Genomic DNA, 16,681 nt, shown 5'->3' with positions numbered 1-16,681 from the left:
CATATCATCGGGAATAGTAGAGTTTGGTCCACATCCAGGCTCAAAGAAGGTTCAATACTAAAATCAATTGACAATAGTAGAAGTATATCATCTATTAGAGGAGGCACATTGTCCCTGGTGTGGTGATGTCAAAACGGCTATGCATGCCATTTTCGACTGCCCTAGAGTGTTGGAGTTGTGGGAGGAGAGTGGTTGCACTCATCTACTCCAAAACGTGACTTATACTACTGCGGTGGACTTCGTGGCGAGCTAGAAATCCTTAGAGAAAAAGTTGCAACAAAAATGGCTATATTGGCCTGGTGCATATGGTCCGGGAGAAACGAGAAGGTGTTCAACAACACTACTATCCCCAACACTGTGTTACTTGCCAGACTACAACGCTTAATTACAGAGCATGATAAATATGCAAAGAGGATCTATGGGTCAAGAATGGGAGGAGGAAGCTCGAGTGCCAAATCATGGCAAGTACCTGGCGCAGGTTTTGTAAAGCTAAACTGTGATGCATCCTTGGCTGTCGACGGGTGGATTGGACTGGGTGTGGCCGTGTGGTTGCGCGAGATTGTGAAGGGCGAGTTCTGTTTGCCGCTTCAAGAAGAGTAAGGGCAACTTGGCCGGTGGAGATAGCGGAAGGAAAAGCATTGTTAATGGCATTACGTCTCGCCGACCGATTGGGGCTGCAAAATGTGATACTCGAATCGGATAGCCAAGTGTTAATCTCAAGACTTTCCAATGCCATGATTTATTTTTCTGTTCTAGATTCTGTATTAGAAGATCATATCCTATCTCCGAGTTGTAGTATGGTAATGAGGTAGCCCATCACCTTGCGAAGTTAGTACCTTTTGGTGTCGAACAGATTTGGGAAAATCACTGTCCTACAGAGGTGAACCAATATGTAGTGATGGACATTATGTCACTATATTAATATAATGTGGTACTAACTTTTCCCCTCAAAAAAAATCTAGCTTATATTATAGTACTTTCTCTCCTCATTCTCCAATGTGGGACAACTCACATATACACAACATATATGGGGTTCAACAATTGAATTGTTAAACTATTGAAGTGCTGGTTCATTGGGCTAATTTTGGAGATCTTGTAAGAGTTTAGCTTAGCGTTGTTCACAATATGGTCTAAACTCTAAATCACACTAAACTGCAATCCGTTTTGCAGTTTGGGTTGGTTATGGTTTCAAAAATTTATGTTGGTTTGTATCTTTATAAAAGCAAAACGCAAAACTATGTAGATCTTTTTAAAAAAAAAAAAATTACATTAGACATTTGGACTCTTTGTATCTGATTATCTAGTTATAGGAGAACCATGTATTGAGTTTTTAACAACTTTGTACCACATACTTTTGTCACTTATGAGTTACTTTTCCAACAATGTGTAGTTAATTAACTATATTCCACCAACAAGTTTAGAAACCTTTACCATAGTTACAAAAGTAAGAATTAAAAATATTAAACAGCACCACACCAAATGGTATACAAATATAAAAAAAAAAGGTTAAAAAAACTCATATCATGGATGAAAAAATTGTTAAATTGCAAACCGTTCGGCACGAAATTGTTTTACATAGTGTGGTTTGGGTAAAAGTGTGGTGCAGTGTGGTCTGCAAAAATGTCAAACCGCATATTTGCAGTTTAGTTTAAAACATTTTGTCAAAGGCAACCCTTCAAAGTGGTCATCTTGTTAATTGTAATCCTTTCATTTCAACTTATTGAATTGCAAGCTCAAATAAACCAACACTTTTAAGCTGCAGCAAAAAAGGCGTGAAGCTAGTTTGAATTTGGGCTGTAACTTATAAGTGTTTGGTTTATTTGAGACTTAATTTGAAGAAATTAAAATGAAAGTGTTGCAATTAAGAACGTGACCACTTTGAAGGTTTGCATTTGACAAAACATCATTAATTTGAGTTATATCCCAAACCTCACTAACTCAATTCACGAAAATTCCTAAACTTTAGCTCATTATTAAAATAGGTTTATTTAGTTTAAAACGTTTATTTCTAATACAACCCACTTATATCTAGGGTTGCGCAAAGACCAGTGTCGAATCGTAATTTGAACCAGATTGGTCCGAATTTTGGACCGGATCAGACTGAAATAAAATTAAAAAAAAATTTTTTTATAAAAAAATTTAGATAACGATCCAACCGGTCCAAAAAAAAAAGCCAAATTCTAATCTACGGATCCAATCAGTTTCGATTCCGGTATGATCCGATGCTAAACCGGTGTACACCCCTACTTATATCCACTCAAATAGACCACACAATTAATTGGTTGAATTTCAGGGTTATTGGAATAATAATAACGTCAAATAAGTCGGCCTTACCTATCAAACATTACAATATACAAATACAAGAATAATTAGCAAAACAAAATATCAAGGAAGCAAGCTTTATGTTTGGGGGTTAAATAAAGAGAAAAAAAAGATCATCAAAATTGCATGAATCCAGGAAATTGATCCACCCACTCATCAAAAACCCATAACAAAAAGGCAAGTGACAGAAAGGAGAGGAGAGAGAGAAATTTCTCCGAAATCAATTCAATTCAATCGTTCGATCAATCGATCAATTCAATATTTTTTTCTAGGTTTTCCTAAAACCTAATTTCATCAAATCAAAATTTAAAAGTTGAAGAAATCTTGAGGTTTTAGAGTGCGTTCAACAATGGCGAATTTGTATGTGAAGGCGTCACCACCGCCGGATCTGAACAGAAACACAGAGTGGTTTACATATCCAGGAGTATGGACGACATACATCTTGTTCCTCTTCTTTGCCTGGCTTCTTGTTCTTTCTGTCTCCGGTTGTACTCCTGGCATGGCTTGGACCATCGTCAACCTCGGTCACTTCGCTGTAGGCTCTCTTTTTTCTCTCTCCTCTTTTTTTTTTTTGGTTTAATTGCTCGATTATGCTTTTATTGATTCATTTTATCATATGTTTTTATTTGCATTCAATTTGATGATGATGTGTGATATTTTTTTAAAAAATTTTATAGTGATTGTTGGAGCTCTTGTGAAAGTTGCGTTTTGCATGATTGTAGTGTGTTTGTTAATTTTGTAGATTATGCTTTTATTGATTCATTTTATCTATGCTTTTATTTGCATTCAATTTGATGTTATGTGTGATCTTTTGTATTCTTAGTTAGTGATTATTGTGAAAGTTGCGTTTTGCAAGATAGTAGTATGTGATAATTTTGTTTATTTAGTGATTTTCTGAGGACAGAATATGTTAATTTAGTACTAAAAGGAGGTTGTAGAATGTGTATTGTGGAAAGTTAGGATGTGTTTTTCAGGATTGCTTGAGTATTAGTATGCAATTGGAGGATACCTTTTGAGTTTTGATGGTTTGTTGATGATGTCAATTTTGAGAGGATTTCTATTGGCACATTTTGGATGTCTTCTTGAACTTCAGCTCTAGAGAGGTGCAGTAGGAGTGAGATTGGCTATGTTATCCATCCTTTAGTGGAGATAGCTCTCTTATACATCCTCTTGATAAATCAAAATTAAATGGTACAACCCAAACACAGCCTGATTTGCATGATATCCGACATTTTTACTTAGGCTCCGTTTGGTAGGGCGTAAAGCATTTTGAGTGTAAAATAATTTTCATGGAAAACAATTTACAATGGAAAACACAATTCCAAAATTAGATTTCCGTTGTTTGGTTCCATGTAAGAAAAATGATGAAATGAAAGGAAAATGAAAGGGAAAGTAAGGAGGTAGTGAGAGGAGTGTATAAGAGGGATAAAGAAAACAATTTTCCCTTCATTTTGAAGGAAAAATGGTTTTCCATTATTGGGAGAGTAATTTTACCCCAGGGGAAAATGGTTTTACACTCTTTTGCCAACCAAATAATGTAAAACTGAAAATAGAGGAAAACAGTTTTCCAAGGAAAACGTTTTACGCCCTACCAAACGGAGCCTTAGTTTCTAATCCATTTTGCTTCAATGACCTGTTGTGGAGAAGCTCTGTGACTCTACTCTAATTTCAAAGTGGATTTACCTTCAAGTTATTTGTAGAGAAGAAGTTTTGTTCCTGATCAATTCACAAACGCTCAATGTCTTGCACATATTCAGACCTTGTTTTCGTTTACCCTGCATATCTTTCGCGATAATAACAAGTCCTCAAAAGGTATTATCATTTCATTAAAACATTCATTATTCACCTAAGTCGCCCCATAATTTAGCAAAAGACCTCGTCTAAGTAGCACTAACCACTAACCAGAGTTCAACAATCACTGATTTGAAACTGTGATCTGACCTCTAAAGTTCCTAGAGGGACATAGATGTTTCCACATCATATAGGAGGCACTTGTAATAATCTAAATAGTGCACATAATGTGAGATATGCGAGCAATGAAAATACATTTCTCGCTTTTCGTTTGTCTCGTGCTCATTGAAATGGCACATATAGTTCTTTGTAATTGATTTTACCTGTGTAAGACATATATAAGTAACATATTAATGAATATGGATTCGTGTGTGTGATCCTTATTATATACTAGTAGGTAAACCTGGAGAGGTTTAGCATGTGCTTTTTGGATACTTCTATTTAGTTCAACACTAACACTTTGGAAAAGTTTGATAAATATAGATCGATATTGAATTCAAACCTCCTCACTAGGTGATTTGCAATTGATGGAAACTTATCTTTTTTGAGTCTCTTGTGATAGAGGAATCCGAATACCCAGCTACTATTCGATTATAATTCAATTGCATTAAGTACAAAGCATTCTGTATGGAACTTTTAGGAAGTTGAGGGCCTTGGATTTAGAGTTTAGAATGCCTCATCAAATTCTCCCAAACCTCGAGTCTTTTTATTGATTGATGATTGCTGGCTGTATGGAAAATTGGAAATTGCTGAAATGATTATGTTAGATTCCTGAATTTACCCTTTCTCCAATTCTCCAAAGCAAACGACGGTTCTGGTTTTGTCTTGTTAACCTACAAAAGTTATTAAATTTTGAAATATGAATTTTCATATGAAGGGAAGAGTTTTGTGGTTCTGTCTGCGAGATCCTTCTGATCCCCCCCCCCCTGCAGGAGTAGAGTTCTGGAGATAGAGTTAGTATAAATCACATATTTGAAGAAGTGGATTCAGTATTAGGAATTTCAGCATGTTAATCTGTTCTTTTTTCTAGGTCGGATCTCTTTGCTATTTAATCTATGTTCTTACTTAATTGGCTAATGTGCTGTATAATTGACGTTTTTACTTACTCTATTCAGGTTACATATCATTTTTTTCACTGGAAGAAAGGAACCCCGTTTTCTGATGATCAGGGAATATATAATCGCTTGACTTGGTGGGAGCAAATTGATAATGGGAAGCAGCTTACGCGTAATAGGAAATTTTTGACTGTTGTGCCTGTGGTGCTGTAAGTAACTGCCTAAAAAATACTTTAGTTGGATTTATTGCAATTGATGCATAGTTGCTTTAGTGTGTTACTAGATGGAATCTTAGACTCCTAGAGACAACAGTCCTAGTCTATCTGTTCACTTTTCCTTTTTTGCGGGGTAGTTATTTTTCTCATCTGAAAGCAGCTGTTAAAATGCTGTCATATTGACCTTTTATCTATGTTAGACTCTGCATGAATTTGTCTATATTTCCGGTTATGTTTGTGTGCTTGTGGCCATTCCTTTGAATAATAGAGAGAAGTCATTAAAAAGATTTCCTTTGGTAGACATAGAATCTCTGCTTGATTTGAGGAGAACTTAGACCTCCTTTAGGTGGACTTCAGGGACTCAAAAGCTTCTAAGTCAAATAAGAGGGTGAGGAAATGCACTTGTTTTAGAAATTGCACTTAATTGCCTTATAATTGGCTGTCAATATGATGACTCAACAGATCACTCATATCTCTCCACCATACAAGGAAGGAAATAGCGAAGAAGATAATGTTCTAGAAATTATTTTATGCTATAGAGTGGTAATGATCTTAGGCATTAAGTTCACCATAATATGGCTATCTATTTGGTCAACATTACGTGAAGTAGGCTGTATGGAAACTGGTATATGAGTATGAGGTTGTTTAGTGTGCATGGCCATCTTTAACAGGATAATGTTGGACCCCGGGGCTTGGTAATTTTAGATATCCCATGGCTGATTCGTTACATATTGACATTCATCATGTCTGTGTATTAAGATAGGGGTAGGGGTAATTAAAATAGGGGGGAGGGGTTGTGACCCTACTATTAGAAAGCTCTGGCAACGATTCGATTCAAATGAATATATTACATCAACAAGCCATACAAATACAATACATGCACATACTGTAGCCGGCATTTGTCCTATTTGTCGCCGTTGCTGTTTTTATGTAATGTTATATTGTCGACGAATTATCTTATTACAAACTGGCAAATCTCCCTCCTTGGTAATTTGGCTGAAGCATCACAGCAAATTTTGGATGAAGATGGTTATCTCCTTGAGTTGTTTAGATGTTTCCACTGAAAGAAACACTTTTCGAGAGAGTTTTCTGCTAGGAATTGGAGTATTGTGTTAGCACTTTCTGGGTGGACTAGTATCACTACTCACTATATTGAGTAGGGAAGATTGATGTTACAGTTAGGGGGAATGTGTTTCTGTTCTTAAGGACTGTTTTGTAGAATGTGGGGAGAATTTCTTTAAATTTTGAAGGAATTTCTTCTTGATGCCTAAGTTGGTTTAAGTATGGTTTTTATCGTGCCTATGGTAGTGTTGGTGTGTGTATACGTGTGTGTGTGGGGAAGGGGGATGGTGTTAGAAATATGAGTATTAGACTATTAGCAACTGCCATTGAGGTGTGGTAGTGCCGTAGTGGTGGTAATCTGAAGATTGATGTTATTGTTGGGGCCTGTATTGTTGTTCTTAGTGACTATATTAGAGTTTTGAGGAAATTTTGCTTTGGGAAAGGTTAATCTGAAGGAATTTCTTTCTGATGCCCAGGTTGGTTCAATATAATTTTCTTGTGTTTATAAGTGGTGTTTGATTTGATGGAGGGGGGAGAGGGGTTCTTAATTGCTTTTTTTGGAGTAATTTTTCAGGTATGAATTACTTTTGATGCTCACTGGGAACATTGGTATTAGCACTTGGCATTGATATGTGGTGGTGTTGGTGACAATTGTCATTGAAATGACACATTGCTTTCTCTTTTTGGATAAAATAGCTGTTGTGACATGTGACAATCTCTATTGTAAGAGCAATGTTTGTTATCCTAGGGCATGCTGACTAACTTACAATGTAGGGGTAGACTCAATGAGGGTTTTTTTCTCCAATCATGGGTTAAGGCTATGTTACATCTGACCCATCCTACTCTAGTCAAATTTCAAAGTAGTGTTGATATTGGGCGTAATGGTGATGAATTCATGATAATGATAGTTGTGGCAACTAGCTCCAGTAAATTTTGGCCTTGTTCTTTTTACCATAAAAAATTTAATTTTTAGGAAAAAGAGTTTTGAACAATGTTACATTATTTGCTGCCACCCCACACGAATCATGTTTCAGTTCGGCTGTTCCGAAACGCGATTCAGTTGTGCAACAAATTGGCGGGGAACACGAGCTAAATCGGCGATCCAAATGGTGGGTCGACATCTTTAGTTTGTGGATGATAAGATTAATGTGAAGTATGGGACTTCAATGTAGGAAATTCGAGATTTAGGGTATGAGAAATAAACCCTAACTTTGCTAATTGAAGTGGAAATATAGCAGATTTTATGTTATACTGTTTGGGCTTTTGGGAGGAACTTCAAATCGAGTAGATTGAAGTGTTTAAATCACGGTTTGGGAGTGATACAGTCAAGAACCTCCGACGTCGTTTTCTTCTCTGGCTGTCTATGTTTCTGGAATGAAGCGAGCGTTAACCGACTGATAACTTTCTTTCTCTTTTTTTTTTAAAAATCCTTTTTTTTCTAATGTAGTGGGAACGTTTTATAGATGGGTGGGGTTCTTTCATCTTTCTCCTTAATCCCATTTACCCATTTGGTACATCAGTACATGATAAGGTTGAAATACTTGGGAATATATAATTATTTAATTCTTGAACATTTGTCTTTTTGAACTTTTTTTTTTGTATTGCTATTTGCATGTGACTATGTGAGCAAGCTAAGCTTGTGTCCTTTTTGAACTGAGAGATTTTTTGTATTGCTAATTGCATGTGAGTAAGCTATTTCGTATTTTCTGTTTTTTATTTTATCATTATCCTTTTATCTTATTGTGGTTTTTTTCCCCTCAATCAATTAGTTTATGAAATGACGCATTAAAAATAATATAGTTTTTATGGTCGATACAAGTTATATAATTAGCACGTATTATGTTCCCAAAATCCTTACCAAATAAACCCCCTCCCGCGATCCAAATTCTCCCAACTAGCGAAATGCTTTCTCGTTCCTGTAAATAGGAAATGGTATCAGATGAACCTTGCAAAATTGAAATAGTTTGTAGAACGCTGCATAGAATTTCAAAGACCGAAATGAAAGCTCGAACCCCCTAATGTAAAGCCCACTGTACCATACAAATTAAAACTCAAACAAAGGAAAACAGCTGGTGTAGAAGAGTGTCTGAATTGTGAGAGATCTGGAACAGATCAAGGTTGCTAAAGAAGACAATTTTGGACTCATTGCTTAGATAAGTTGCTAGTTGTACCACCAAAGTGCCTGTATTCTTCAGCTGGAAATTATGGCAGACATGGGGATTCTGGCAAATTGCTGCTATAATTGAGAGGGTGAAGGGGGGGGGGGGGCAGCTAGGATTTTTTTGCAAAGCCATCAAGTTTGGGTTTTAATACTCTTTTCTTTCTTTTTCTTGTGAAAGTGCAAAGCCTGAAACTTGTGCGTGTCTCGTATGGTGTATCATCCACATTTTCTCTTTGATATTTTCAGGTGTTTCATCATTAGTGTAGTTTAGACTGAAATGTTTTGTCATCCTCCCAGGCATTGTCAAGGCATATTGTACATGCTATTGTGTGTTTACATTTCTGAAATATTTACAAACTGCGGCGCACATATTTAAGATGTACCTATGCTTAGGTGCTCATTATAGGCTTTTGTTCAGGCATTACAATTTTTTATCTGTTGAATGGATATCAGGTGTTCCATTGGGAGCCTATAATATGTTGGTGCAGCTTCCTTGTAATTGTAGGTTGTAGACCTTGGCTTGACTATTGAGTATGCTGCTGCCTTTTGAGCACCTCTACTATTTGGATCTCAGCACTAAATGGTTACTGGTAATCTAGAGGACCTTATGCCAACAAGCTAGCCCATAACCACCTAGTGTTTCCAACATGTTAAGTTGGATGTTTAACTAAGTCAACACTCGAAAGGCTTAGACATGGGTGTTGAATCTCAAATTTCCGCTCACAGGGCGAGTGGCACATAGTTTTTACCTTCAAAGGTGGTGAAGGACCACATAGAATCAACTTAGTATGACGAAGGAGTAATTGGTGGTGTTGACTTCTGCTGCCACACTGCATCTCACTAACCTTGAAGGGGTAGCTCAATGGGACTTCTATGGCTTCTATGGCTTATTTGCGAGCTAATGACTAGTATAGCTTAGATAATCAGACACCTTGATTGTGGAATCTTGTCTCAACTCATTATCTCCATTGCTTGCTCTATTCGGCTGGCTGAGACCCCCCCCCCCTTCCCTCCAGAAGCAGTTTCATCTATTCTGTGCAATTTCCTTTCCCAGAGGCAAATGGATTACCAAGATATCATTTTTCCTATTGCGATGTGTTCTTTTGGCGCTTTTTACCTTGCAAGAGGGTCCTTAGATTCTCAAGAAAGTCGTTGAGTAGGACAGAGAAAATTGCATATCAGGGTATTTTGGGTTTTGGGTTGTTGATGATGACACTTATGTTTGAAATGCAGGGTGAAAATGTTATTTTAAAATCTCAGATACTTTTGGGCTCAGTAAGGATATAATTTGTTAACCAAACATGTAAGCTATTCAATTCCAAAGGAATAGACCCAACAATCTATTGCCTTGCAACTTCAACTCCCCATGTGAAGTTCGGTGACTATTGTAGGCTTCATTGTAACTTTTACTTCCCATGATTCAATGACTTTATTCATTTTTCTGTAGTAGCCAATTGCTCTCCAGCAATTTCTAGGATATCAAGGCAGCTCATAGGATGCTGTACATCCATCATTTTGAAATTGAATTTTTTATGTCTAGGACCATGAGCATCATGTCACCACCTATATGCTCAGTTGAACAGGGACTATGACATCTTAGCCAAGGCAATGCTTGATATTTGACTCCTTGTTAAAGGGCTCATCATATCTCACAGCTGTAGGTGGGCCCTTTTTGTCATGATTTCTCACTCTTGATTGAGGGTTACCTTCATGGTGCTGGTAAATGTATGTCTATGCAATTTGGGAGCACTCTTGCTTGAGGAGTATTGTGGCCTCAGGAATGTTGCAGGCTTTCTGCAATATAATATTTGGCCCAACTACATTACTGTGCGTCTGTACCCTTATTTTTGGTGCCTACTGACTAGATACCACTATAAGGCTTCCTTTAGTTAACTTTAAGGTTATGCCATTTTGCTATCGAACAACAGGGGTATATGTACCCAGCAGCCATCGTACTATGTTCCTCATATGTACCTCAAAATAAAAGGGTGAAGTCGTCAGTATTATTAAGTAATTTGCTTAAGACTGGGAGGGGCTAGCACTGGCTTTAAGTATTTGAAGTTTTATAAACTGAAGGACACCTGCCATGTGTTGTTCATTGGATGCATGAGCTCAGCATTTTCAACTTTTTTTGGAGCTGCTGCTGCTTTTTTGGAGTACAGAATATGACATTGCTTATGTGTTGTGATAATCATTTTAATATAGAATGGGATGCCTGGATCATGATGTACCTAATTGCGTCATGTAAGTGGATATGGATGCAACTTAATAGTGTCAAAAAAGAGATTTTTTTTTCCCTTCTAGCATCAAACAGTTTTTGAAAGTGTGATTTGTCTGGAGTGATTTAGGACCTTTTCTGTGACTAGCGGTCGGAAAGTTAGTTTGTGTTTCTTAGCAGTTTGGTACTCTGAATCTGTTATTATAAGAACCTCTTGCCAGTCACTATTCACCTGTCCAACATGACTAGGGTAATGCGATTCCATCTCTAGGTTCCCTTTAATTTTAAAAAATATTTATTATATTCTGCAGGAAGCCTTTCTTTTTTACACATACCATCATTTGACAAGAGCTAAAATTGATTCACATTTGCATATCTGGTGATTATCAGATTGTGCTTCTCTTCTGTACAATTTTTTTTTCTGAAGTTCTATTTAATTACAGGTATCTCATAGCTTCACATACAACAGATTACGAGCATCCAATGCTTTTCTTCAACACAATTGCGATGATCATCTTGGTCATAGCCAAATTCCCTCACATGCACAAGGTTCGGATCTTTGGTATCAATGGCGATCAGTAAGGCAGTGTAGCAGTCTGCTCGCTATAACACACTCCGAGTCAAAGGTGACTTCTGATCCTTTTCTCCATCAACTACTGGAACTGTGAAGGACATTATTGTATAGGAAAACCAGAAAGGAAAACGGTTATGGATGATGTAATGCTCTTTTGTATCACCAAAACTCTAAGCCTTCGTGAAAAAAAAAGATGTTGAACAAACAAATAGTTCATCTTTTGTACAGCAATATCGTATGTTCTTTTAGGTCTTTGTTTTCTGAAATGAGCATGATTTTGGTGTTCCGGTACTATCTTCCCTGAACCTTTTTATTTGTAATGGAAGAGAAACTTGTTTAATAGATTTGTATACTTGTATCAGTATTGGTTTCATCAAAATCAACGCATTAGCTTCAAATATTGAAGCCCATATCAAAATTTCATGTATTGGATTTGTATTTTTAAAAACATATTACTAACTGTTTAGTAATTTTATATTATTTATCTTACGTGCTTGAATTGAGTATGAAAATTTTCTTTGCAGAGGGACATGATGGTATTATGTATGAAAAGATTTGTGGCAACTTATGACAATTTTTTTGACAAAATCTTGTGTACATATTATTGTGAGACGGGGTTGAATCTATTTTTTCTAGTTAATCAATTAACTAATCACATTAAATTAACATCTGCTCAAATTTAGCATTCAGTTGGACTCTACTTGTAATTTGGATCGCTCATTGTGGCCACTGAAACTTTTATTTTTTCTGAAATTTTATTTTCTTCTGAAGAAAACCTGTTAAAAGAGGAAGGGTTTGCCGATTTGGAGGTTTTAGTGGATGTGAGAATATCTAGAATATGAAGATCCGTAAAATGGGAGAATTAGTGAGAGTGAGGGATAGCTCAGTTGGTTAAAGCTTTTCTCCGGTTCTAGGATACCTTGGGATCGAATCTTATCACTTGCCTTTGTGGTTTTTTAAAAGGAAAAAAATTTGGGAGGATTGGAGAGTGATGTACTTATATTAGAAAGATTTTTTTTTTTGAATGAAAAGAAAAGATAGTCCTATTGAATTCAAGTATACTTGGATGTACAATAAAAATATTATAAAGCGATAATCACTTGTTCCTATTTTTTGAATTGATCAACATCAAATTCTTCAAGATCACCAAATATTTTGGATGAGAAAGGGGTTATGCCGTTAATATCCTCTCTCCAAACCTCTTATAATTTCCAAATTAGTATTTGAGTCCGGCGTGCCCGGAGTTGGTATTGTGTTTCCGAACTTGATATGCATTTTTCTATTTCCACTAAAATATATTAAGGAAAACTCAACATTTAAAAGATACAAATATAATAATTTGGACATTTAAAGCATGATTAAAAGTTGGTTGAGATGATAATTGTGTCATGTTACAATAATAAGAGGTCATGTATTCATATTCTGTTGCAAGCTAATTTTACTTTTGTTAATCGACACAGCTTAAACTATTCACTGTATTCAAAAAGTGGTATGTTCTCTTCTTAATATTGAACTTCAATAGTTGCCTAATTGTGGTTGAGGTGGTGGAGTAGTGGTATCGCTTTCCATTTGGTTATCCCAAAGGTTAGGGATCAAACCTCATAGGACTCATTTGTGTAATTTCCCATATCCCCCTCAAGTGAGTCCTCTTCATCTTACCCCAAAAAAAACCTAATTTTAAATTAAAATTAGATGGTCTCTTCTAAAGCCGACTCTTTCTGCACATAGGTCATAATTTTTTTTTTTTGTTTCTATTTCTTTGCTTTCTTTAACTCCACATTCTCCATCATCATCTTACTTATTTTAGAATAGATGATGTATGATAGTATTAAAAGGATTAAAGCTCCTATAATACACAAAAGTTTACATATATAAATTCGTACATAAGACGAGGTTACAATATACTTCCTCCGTTCTTTTTTATATTACAATAATTACTATTTTGGAGAGTCACATCTATTGCAACAATTGCAATTTTGGTATAAAAATAACTTTAATTGACAATATTGCCCTTACTTTATCTTATTAAAACCATCACTAATTACTCACTTTGCCTTATAAAATTACTTTTATTTTCTAAGGATGATTCTCTCCTACTCTAGTTAATTAAAGAGTTACCTTTATGCTAAACTACTCATTTGTTCCAAATTCTGAAAAATTGTGTCCAAACACATTGTTGTAATAGGAAAAAAAAGAAGGTAGTATTAGTTCAGCCAATTTTAATCGGATTGGGTAACCTTTAGTTTTTACTATTCATAACCTTCAATTTTGGCTGTTTTTTTGGACTTCTATGGGCCTCGTCATATTTTCTCCTGAAGTATTCCTAGTAAAGTCGATGTGACATGTGACATTGCACTGGTGCTTGGCACCATTTGGGTTGCCTCGAAAAGCCTCTAAACATCCCATTTGTACATTTCTCGTAAAATCCAAAATTACCTCATAATGAACGTAAAGAAATCCATATATTCGTTCCAAGCCACATGACTCTTTTCCAATGACCTCCCATGTAGGGCTGTTCAATATCGGATATCGGATCGGAGGAATTGTGATCCGAATCCGAGCCAGAATTTTCGGATATCCGAACTTTTCGGATCGGCTCATCAGGTTTTCGGGTCGAATTGTTACATTTTAAAAAATTATGATCCATACCCGACCCGAAAACCCGAATTTTCTCCGGAAATCCAATCCGAAATCTTAAAGTCGGATCGAATATCCGAAATTTGGATCGGACCGACGGATTTTCGGATCGGATATTTTTGAACAACCCCATTTCCATGTCCCTAGGAGGCATTCTGTGGCGTTCTGAGCTCGGACCCTGGAAAATAAAGTCCGAAAGCGTGTATTATAACCTTCAATTTTGGCTGCTTTGGGACATTTTTGGATTTCTCCGGGCCTGTCAATATTTTCTCTCTAAACGTTCCTAGAAGTATCGACGTGACTTGCAACGTTCTGTGGGTGCTTGGTACCATTTGTGTTGCCTTAAAAAATCTCTAACACCCCATTTGTTCATTTCTCGTGAAACCCAAAATTATCTCAAAATGAACATAAAGGCATCCACATATTCGTTCCAAGCCACATGACTTCTTTCTAATGACCTCCTATGTCCCTAAGAGGCATCTCGGGGCGACCGTAGCTCGGGCCCGAGAAAAGTCCGAAAGTGTGTATTATAACCTTCAGTTTTGGCTGTTTTGGGACATTTTTGGACTTCTCCGGGCCTGACCATATTTTCTCCCGAAACATTCCAAGGAAAGTTGACGTGCCTAGTAATGTTGCGTGGGTGCTTGGCACCATTTGTGTTGCCTCGAAAACCTCTAAACACCAAATTTGTTCATTTTTCGTGAAACTTAAAACTGTCTTGAAATGAACATAAAGGCATTCACATATTCTTTTCAAGTCATATGACTCTTTTCTAATGACGTCCCATGCCCCTAGAAGGCATTCCGTTATGTTCGGAGCTCTGGCCCCGGAAAAATCCAAAAGCGTGTATAATAACCTTCAATTATTGGTTGTTTTTGCGACATTTTTTGGACTTCTTCGGGCCTGGCCATATTTTCTCCGAAAACGTTCCAAGGAAAGCTGACGTGACTTTTAACATTGCGCGTTTTCTTGGCACCATTTGTGTTGCCTCAAAAAGTCTCTAAACACCCCATTTGTTCATTTCTCGTGAAACCCAAAATTGTTTGGAAATGAACGTAAAGGCATCGACATATTCGTTCAAAGCCACATGACTCCTTTCCAATGACCTCCCATGTCCCTAGGAGGCATCCCATGGCGTTCGGAGTTCGGGCCCCGGGAAAGTCTGAAAGCGTGTATTATAACCTTCAATTTTGGTTGTTTTTGGGACAATTTTGGACTTCTACAGGACTGGTCACATTTTCTCCCGAAACGTTCCTAGGAAAGCCGACGTGACTTGTAGGGTTGTGCGGGTAGATGGCACCATTGGTGTTGCCTGAAAAAGCCCTTAAACACCCCATATGTTCATTTCTCTTGAAATCTAAAATTGTCATGAAATGAACATAAAGGCATCTACATAGTCGCTCCAACCCACATGACTCCTTTCCAATGACCTACCATGTCCCTAGGAGGAATCTCGTGGCGTTCGGAGTTCGGACCTCTAGAAAGTCCGAAAGCGTGTATTATAACCTTCAGTTTTGGCTGTTTTTGAGACATTTGTGGACTTTTCCGAGCCTGGTCATATTTTCTCCTGAAACGATCCTAGGTAAGTCGACGTGACTTGTAACGTTGCGCGGGTGCGTGACACCATTTGTGTTGCCTTGAAAAATCTCTAACACCCCATTTGTTCATTTATCGTGAAACCCAAAATTGCCTCGAAATGACCGTAAAGGCATACACATTCGTTCCAAGCCACATGACTTCTTTCCAATGACCTCCCATGTCCCTAAGAGGCATCCCGTGGCGTTCGGAGCTCTAGCCCCGGGAAATTTCAAAAGCGTGTATTATAACCTTTCAATATTGGCTGTTTTTGGGACATTTTTGGACTTCTCCGGGCATGGCCATATTTTCTTGAAACGTTCGTAGGAAAGCCGACGTGACTTGTAACGTTGCGCGGGTATTTCGCACCATTTACATTGCCTCGAAAAGCCTTCGAACGACGCATTTGTTTATTCCTAGTGAACCCCAAAATTGCCTCAAAATGAACGTAAATGCATCCATATATTCGTTCCAAGTCATTTGACTCCTTTCCAATGACATCCCATGTCCCTAGAAGACACCCCATGCCGTCCGGATCTCGGGCCACGGAAAAGTACAAAAGTGTGTATTTATAACCTTCATTGGCCGTTTTTGGGACATTTTTTGATTTCTCCGGGGCTGGCCATATTTTCTTCTGAAACGTTCCCATGAAAGTCGACGTGACTTGTAACGCTGTGCGGGTGCTTGGCACCATTTATCTTTCCTCGAAAAGCCTCTAAACACCCCATTGTTCATTTCTCGTGAAACCCAAAATTTAGGATTAAATAACAACTATTGTTGTATAGAAATTTGTTGTTGTTTTTTTATTACCGACAAAAGATGTATATAATAGGGCATAGACTATAGAGTTAGCTAAGAGATTTTTTGTTAGGAAAATATCATTTTGTGACTGAAGATCATTGAGGTAGGAAACTCGTTGGTCTTTCAAAGAGATTTTGTCCTCTCGAGTTTCGGAAGTGGGAAACGTGATCTTCATGAGAGTTTCCATGCTAAATTCCTCTGTTTCGTTTTCAATGCAACAAAGGGATATTATTTGTGAGATAATAAATATTCCTTTGTTGCATTTAAAAC

General features: G+C 37.1%; 1 protein-coding gene across 1 annotated transcript; it reads left to right on the top strand.

Moving 5' to 3' along the window:
- Positions 1–2,358: 2,358 nt before the first annotated feature.
- On the top strand, positions 2,359–11,848 carry LOC104907399 (uncharacterized). The gene is made up of 3 exons (XM_010696357.4): positions 2,359–2,857; positions 5,229–5,377; positions 11,268–11,848. Exons 1-3 carry the CDS (start codon positions 2,672–2,674, stop codon positions 11,404–11,406), a joined length of 474 nt encoding a protein of 157 aa, XP_010694659.1. The 5' UTR covers positions 2,359–2,671; the 3' UTR covers positions 11,407–11,848.
- The last annotated feature ends 4,833 nt before the right edge of the window (positions 11,849–16,681 follow it).

This window comes from Beta vulgaris, chromosome 1 (genome assembly GCF_026745355.1).
Source record: "Beta vulgaris subsp. vulgaris cultivar EL10 chromosome 1, EL10.2, whole genome shotgun sequence".
NCBI lineage: Eukaryota > Viridiplantae > Streptophyta > Magnoliopsida > Caryophyllales > Amaranthaceae > Beta > Beta vulgaris.
The sequence above is the reverse complement of the archived record's forward strand: the minus strand, read 5'-3'. Positions and strand labels throughout refer to the sequence as shown.